Genomic DNA, 7,724 nt, shown 5'->3' on the forward strand with positions numbered 1-7,724 from the left:
GCCCACGCCTGGCTTTGGCTTTTCACTCAATCAATCAGAAGTTAATAAAGGGCATTGATCCTCCTCACATTTTTACTCCCGAGATGCTTCCACCACCAGACAGGGCCGGTTTACCAAAGAGCATCATAGGATCCAGTCCTGTTACAGATTTCTCTGCTATTAAGGAGCTAGATGCCCTGATCAATGATACCATTGACCTAAAGAGAGACAAGAATAATGTGCAAGAGGACCTTAAGGAGAAAGAAGATGATCTATTTTAAAGAATTCTCACCTGAGGACATGCTTAGAGAGAGGGAGGAGAAAGGGAGACAGAGAAACATGGATGTGAAAGAGAAATATTGATCAGATTCCTTCTACTGGTGCCCCAACCAGAGACTGAACCCTCAACCCAGGTGTGTGTCCTGACCTGGAGTTGAACCAACAACCTTTCAGTGCACAGGCTAATGCTCAACCAACTGGGGGAAAGATAGATGGTTAAACAGAGAATGGCGAGGTTCATGGTCTTCAGGATGAACTTCAAAGGGCACATGCTAGTCTGCACACACTACAGGCCCAGACACAGCAAGGACAGGGTCTCCTTAATGGGCTCCATGAGCAGGAATCCCAGCTGCAGGAGCAACTCAGTGAAGTCAGCGGGAAATGCGCTGAGGAGGCCCAGCTGGTCACCTCCCTGGAAGCCGAAGGAACTAGTTAAGAACTGCAGAGTTCAGCTTCTCAGGAAGAGCTGGCCAAACGATAGGGACGAGTGGAGTAGCCTTCAGCAAGGAACAGCAGGATTGGGGGAGAGTGAGGAGTCAGGCCAGGGCCACCTTGGACCCCCTCAGTGGCTCCTGCATGGTTCATAGCAGGAAATCAGTTCAATGCAAATGGATGAAAAGGAAAGGGATGGAAAGGGAAGAGCTGGAATCCCATAGTAATCAATGAAATTGGTGCAGTCATTGATCATCAGAGAGATGCAAAATAAAAAAACAATGAGGTATCACCTCACCTGTCAGAATGCCTACCATCAACTAATCAACAAATGACAATTGTTGCTGAAGTTGTGGAGAAAAGGGAACCCTGGTATACTGCTGTTGGGAATGCAGACTGGTGAAGCCATTAGGGAAAATGGTGTGGAGTTTCCTCAAATAATTAAAAATGGAATTGCCTTTGGCCTAGTGATCCCACACCCAGAATATATCCTAAGAACCCTGAAATAGCAATCAGAAAGAACATATACACTCTGGTGTTCATAGAAGCCCAATTCACAATAGGTAAGATCTGGAAACAGCCCAAGTGCCCATCAATAGATGAGTGGATAAAAAAGCTGGTACATTTACACCATGGAATACTATGCAGCTGTAGAAAAGAAGGATTTCTTACCGTTTGAGTCAGCATGGAAGGACCTGGAGAGTATTATGCTAAGTGAAATGAGCCAGTTAGAGAAAGGTAAGCCTCACATGATCTCACTTGTGTGTGGATCCTAAGGAACAATATAAATTGAAGAATACAACAGATCCAGAGACATAGAAGCACGGAACAGACTGTGGGATCTCCAGGGAAGGAGGAGGGGGCTGGGTGGGTGAGGAAAAATTAACCGGCGCCTTATATGCATATATGCACAGCTCAGGGACACAGACATTAGTGTGGGGAAGGCAGGTGTGGGAACGGTGGCTCCTGTGAAGGGAATGGACATGCAGCTGACAAGAACGAGTTTGTCCTGAATCCTACAGTGACGGATACCTCAATGAGGAAGACCCACCGACTATAGCATCCAGGTCCCTGGCAGATCCAGGTGCAGGTAGAGACTTGGATTGTTTCCAGTTTTATATTTTTGTTGGCAGTGATCCTTTCAAGGACAATCCTTTTGGGGAAATTGATCTATTAGGAGGTGATCCTTCAAGGGTTCAGATCCATGTACATTGGACAGCCTTCTCAGGCGATCTTCTCCTGACCCTGTGGGCACGTGTGGTGCTGAGCCTTTCAGTGCAGCCGGCATCAGCAGTGCCCCTTTGGTAGAAACACTGAGGCACAGTGACCCTATCGATCCAGGAGGAATGGTTGTTGCAGCTACTGATTGGCCTACAGACCCGTTTACCAACATTAACAATGGTGGTAACTGTTCCTATTGGAAATGCACGTTTGACCTCCAAAGTGATTGATGTAAATGTATAAAACAAAAGAATCTGAATCAATTTAAAACTGGTCTGGAAAATTTATAAAAAGCTACTTAAAATGAACCTTACGCATTACTTAAATAAAATGATACCGACAATTCAAATTTACTTATTTATTATCAAAGTATTACGACTTCTGCTCAAGATAGCAGAAGACTTAAAGGAAGTACTCAAATCCTCCAAAGACCACAGTGAAATCACAACTACTACAGAGCAAGCAGCATTAAGAACCACCTGGAATCTAGGTGAACAGAAGGTCCCAGATAAGGATACAAAGAAGAACCCCCATGGAGATGGTAGGAGGTTGCAGATGTGCAGTGGGCTGGACCACATGGAGCAGGTATCAGCTCTTTTTTTTTTTTTTTTTTTTTACTAAGTTCTTCTTGGTTTAAAAGTAATCCCACAGCCTAGCCAGTGTGGCTCAGTGGTTGAACACCAACCTATGAGTCAGGAGGTCACTGGTTCAAATCCAGGTCAGGGCACATGCCTGCATGGAGGGCTCCATCCTCAAAAGGGGGCGTGCAGGAGGCAGCTGATGTTTTTTTCTCCTCAATGTTTCTATTGTCCATCCCTCTCCCTTCGTCTCTCTCTAAAATCAATAAAAATATAGTTAAAAAAGTAAAAATGAAATAAAATAAACAATCCCAGTGTTATGAAGATACCACATTTTGTTGGGACAGATGTGGCCCAGCATGAAGGGGTGTTTAGATGGGAATCCAAACCAGCCAGGTGGGACAGGCCCTCACGTCACAGGGTGAGAATAGAAGGGCAGTGAAGGAGAGTGAGCAAGGTCAGGGAGACAGGGAGAGCACCCCATGTGGATGGAAGAGGCGCCCTCTACAGGGACATGACCCACGTTCTCCAGCACCCAAAACGTGCCTCTCACGTCTCCTCCCCTGGACATTCTCAGCAGACAGTTTCCCCAACTGCGGTCCACATTCTCTTTCAGCACCTCCCGGGGTCATCAGATGGGCTCCAGGGCCCCCCCCCCCCCCACTCTGAACGGTGCATTGTCCCCTCTGTGTTCACATCCTGGCTGCATCGAGGGCCCTTCTGGTGTCGTTTCGAGCCTGAAATAGCAGCACCCCGAGCACCACCAGGACCAAGCCAGCCACGCCCATCCGGATGAGATTCTCCACTGTGTAGTCTTGGGGTTCAGAGGCTGGAAAATGTGGATACAAAGGTCAGAAAGTTCAGGGCAGACCAAAATCTCCAGGGCTCTGGCGCCAACCCTGGTTCCCACCTCCTCTTGACATCAGCATCCCTGTGATGTCTGAACTCAGCACCTGTTCTGAGTCACCTTGATAAGAGTTAGCTGTGCCCAAGAACTGAGGGTGAGGGGACTAATGGTCCCAATTCAGAAATAACTAAAAGCTGTGTGTTCCATGTTCAGCCTGAGACTCAAGACCCCATGAGCTTATTCCCCTACAGCTGAGATTCCACATTTTCAACAGCTGGGGACCCAGGGTCCATGGAAGAGGGGTTGGTGTCAGGGACTCTTGAATCTCAAGAGCACAAAGGGGTGAAAATCTGGGCTGGGTCTTCTTCACCCCACCCCGCCCAGGCACCTCCTCTCTGGGATCCGCATTTTCATTGTCACCTGGAATTGTTCATCTATTGATTCTTCTATTAACTCATTTATTTATTTATTAAATATATTTTATTTGATTTCAGAGAGGAAGGGAGAAGGAGAGAGACATAGATAGATACATCAATGATGAAAGAGAATCATTGATTGGCTGCTTCCTGCACACCCCCTACTGGGGACCGAGCCTGCCACCTGGGCCTGTGTCATTGGCCAAAATCATACCTGAGAGCCTTCATTCCATAGGCTGATGCGCCATTACTGAGCCAAACCAGCTAGGGTTTAACTCATTTATTCTACAATTATACAAATGAATACCTACAGTGGTGTATAATTTACCAGATGAAAATTGTTGGCATATGGATGCTAATGGTGTGAGTTTTTTTAAATCTCAAAGTACAAGGAAGGTCATAACCAATGAAGTCCACTCTTCTGGCTCAAACTTTAAGTCACAGAGAAAACCCCCCTCATTTCATTATTGAGTGAGCACCCAAAGTAGGAAGTCATGTCAACCTGTTACTCTATTTGCTATAAAACCCGAGATATAAACAAAATTATTGACATCTCCTTGTTACCGTGATCCATGCAATAACTCTAAATGTCAGCCTCACAATTCAGAAAATGCACATGAACGATCAGCGTCACTCAGTTGGGTTAATATCGAAATGGGTGACACCAAGAAGCCTTTGTAGTGTGTGTCATGTGGTTAAAAGTCAGAGAAAAGATAATTATGGGGGGATGTGTATCAGTCAGGGAAAGAGAGCATTCCTAGTAAACCGTAATAAAACAAAAGAGGCGCTGGGGTGGGCGGGGCCCTCGTCCTTGGTCAGAGCGAATGTGTCAAAGCCGGCCTTCGCGTGGCACTGGAGGGTCAGGCTGTGTCCAGGCAGCACCAGCGAGCCTGGCTGGGCCAAGAAGGTGGGCTCCCTGTGCACACCTGGGAGGAGGGGACAGTGGCACCAGGGGACACTCCTCATCGCCCCCTGGGCTGAAGTGAGGTCTCAAATGTCCCTCCCTGAACTTCCCGCCTGTGGTTCTGCTCCCAAGAGGCGAGTGTCACTGACCCCCATGACCTCAGGGCCCTAGTGGACACAGAGCACCGTGATTTTGGGCCCAGGAAACAGATGGGGATGCATCCGGGCCTGTCCCTCACCTGTGACCTTGATGTGCAGAGGGGCACTGGGCTGTGACCACACGTTGGGGTTGGAGCTGGAAGAACCATAGCATCTGTAGGTCCCCCCATGGGAGGGGCTCACGGGGCCCAGAGGGAAGATGGCCTGCCACCTCCCAGCATAGATCCTCCATTCTGCTTCCATGCGTTGGGGCGGGTCAGCCCCTCCCTCCTTCAGGAGATGGAAAGGGCCCGATGTGAACCATGAGCTACACGAGAGGGACACGTTCCCTCCTGAGGCCACCACAGGGCTTGGCTGGGCTGAGAGAGAGGGTGCATCGCCCAGTCCTGAGGGAGGAGAAAGGGTGTGTGTTAAAGGGACCATCACTCTCCTGCCCAGGGTGTTCCTGAGGCCACACTTTATTCCCTCTGCCTTTGACATGGAACCCACAGTGGGGAGGGGTACCCACTGTCTTCCTTACCTGTCACCACCAGGAGTAGGGGGTCACTCCGCTTTGACAGTATGTCCCCAGTGGTGTAATATGCGCACTGGTACAGGCCTGAGTGGGATGGGGTCATGGCTCCAATGAGGAAACCGGCCTTGTTGCTGGAGTCCAGTGGGGTCTTCGTATCCAAGGGCTCAGAGCGCCTCTCTTTATACAGCACGTAGGCACCAGCCTTCAGAGGCCCCTGACACCAGATGGTCACGGGGCTCCCCTTGGTGATGATGGGGCCTGGGTCAGCCCAGATGGAGGGTTTGGGAAGAACTCCTGGAAAGGAATGAGACCTGAAATCTCAGGGGCGTCCTTCTCCCCACCTTTACCAGCTGTCACTCCCAGGCCCCTCCCAGATTGGTCACCATTATTCCAAACCCTATGTCTCCACAGCTGCCCAGGGGGTGACTGTGCTAAAGCAGGAGGTCTGGGGGAGCAGAGGGAGGAGACTCACCTGCCTGTACCTGGTCCCACGGGCCCTGACACAGCCCTGGAAGAGAGTTCCTGTGAGAATCGTCCCTGACCGCACACAGAAGCTCCAGGCCTGGTTGGGGCCCCGGAGCACTGGGGACAGACCGGGGGCTGAGCACGTCTCCTCCCCCCAAAATCCTGTTGCCACTGAGCCTCCTGAGTCCTGGGCTCTTGCAAGACCAGGACCTGGGAGGGGAGGGGACCCCATCCCTCCTTTCCCCACAAACTCACCCAGGCCCAGGAGGACAATGAAGTTAAAGGTAGTGGTGCTGTGTGCCATGGTCCCCAGTGGCACTGATGATGAATGAAGTCCGCAGAGCCCAGCAGGACAAGCAGATGCACGGGTGTGACAGGGTCCTGGCTCCAGGTGACAGGTCCCTGTTTCCTCGTCAGCCTCACTCTGCTCTCCAAGAAGGATGGTGAGGACACAGCAGGTTCTGAGACTTCAGGACCAGATCTGAGTCTCAGCAGACCCCCCACACTCTGCCTCCACCTCCTGTCCAACCCCAATCTAGAGGGTGACCCTGGTCCCAGTCCCCAAGGGTGCAGGGCACAGGGCAGAGCAGAAGGAAGCACCAGCTCCTGCCTCTCACAGAGTCTGTGTGACCTTGGGAGTTCCCTTCTCTTTCCTGAGACTCCACACATGCACATTTTCTCCCTTCCTTTCACCATCCCGTCAGCCCAGGGATGGTTACTGAGCTGTTAGCACCCCCTCCCCTCCTCCTTTCCCCAGAGCTCACCGAGGCCAAGAAGGGTGGCGAGGTTCTACGTCGGGGGGCTTCTTCACGTGGTCCCCGGTGTGCAGACGACATAAACTGCACAGAGCCTGGGGGACAAAGTCAAGAATGGGGTGTGACAAGGTCCAGTCCCCAAGATATATGTCACTGGTTCCTCATCAGTGGCATCACAGGAAGGGAAGTAGCCCCTCCCTGAAGGGTGGGCCCTAGGGGACAGCAAGCCGTGGGAACTCTGAGATTGACCTGAGTCTCACCAGACCCCACAGGCTCTGCCTCCACCTCATGCCAAACCCAAATCCAGAGGATGACAGCCGTCCCAGGTGAGGAGGGTGGAGGAACAGGGCAGAACTTCACCCAATTAAGGCCCAGTTCTGACTCTGCCTTTTCTAGAACCTCTGTGAGCTTGTGTAAGACATTTCCCTTTCCTGAGCCTCTGTAAATGGAATTGCCCTTCCCTTCTCTCACTGGCCAGGCAGTCAGGCATTACTAACTGAGCAGTAACCCCAGACCATCACTGGCCAGGCAGTACTTACTGAGCAGTAACCCTGGACTGTCACTGGCCAGGCAATCAGGCAGTACTAACTGAGCAGTAACCCCAGACCATCACTGGCCAGGCAGTCCTTACTGAGCAGTAACCCTGGACCGTCACTGGCCAGGCAATCAGGCAGTATTACTGAGTTGTAACTGAAGTTCAGAGATCCCTTCCCTGGACTCATGGGGCTGAGATAAATGAAGCGGATGTTACAGATATTTCCGCTGCAAGTAGTTCAGTTGTAGTCCCGTGTACATGTTGGGAGAATAAAGGAAATGAGAATATGAGGTTCAATGACAGGTAGAAGCCATGCAACACAGGTTCTGGCTGAGGGGGTCTTTCTCCGGCATGGACTGACCCAAGGCATGAGCAGGGAGAAGCCCAGAGGTGGTGGGCTGGGGGGAGGGACGGTGTGTCTTTGACTAGAAAGATCATGAGCTGTTGTCAGAAGTAAGAGCTGTCAGGCAAAGGCTCAGGCTAGTCACACAGGGTCTAGTGAGCCACACAAATATTTGGGATTTTAGCTCCAAGTCAAAGGGGTAAATTTGAAGCAACAGATTGTAGGAAAAGATTTCTGATTTAAAAAGGCGACCACTATGTGAAAATGCCATGCAGACTGGCTCTATTGATTGTTAACG

General features: G+C 50.6%; 1 protein-coding gene across 1 annotated transcript; it reads right to left on the bottom strand.

Moving 5' to 3' along the window:
• Positions 1-2,527: 2,527 nt before the first annotated feature.
• Positions 2,528-6,097, bottom strand: LOC308530704 (leukocyte immunoglobulin-like receptor subfamily A member 5; the record flags this gene model as incomplete). Its single annotated transcript, XM_081107392.1, has 5 exons — positions 2,528-3,318; positions 4,895-5,200; positions 5,335-5,622; positions 5,801-5,836; positions 6,049-6,097. 5 exons carry the CDS (start codon positions 6,095-6,097, stop codon positions 3,182-3,184), a joined length of 816 nt encoding a protein of 271 aa, XP_080963518.1. The 3' UTR covers positions 2,528-3,181.
• Between the last annotated feature and the right edge of the window lie 1,627 nt (positions 6,098-7,724).

The sequence above is a fragment of the Myotis nattereri genome (assembly GCF_964212035.1).
Source record: "Myotis nattereri genome assembly, chromosome: 15".
Taxonomy (NCBI): domain Eukaryota; kingdom Metazoa; phylum Chordata; class Mammalia; order Chiroptera; family Vespertilionidae; genus Myotis; species Myotis nattereri.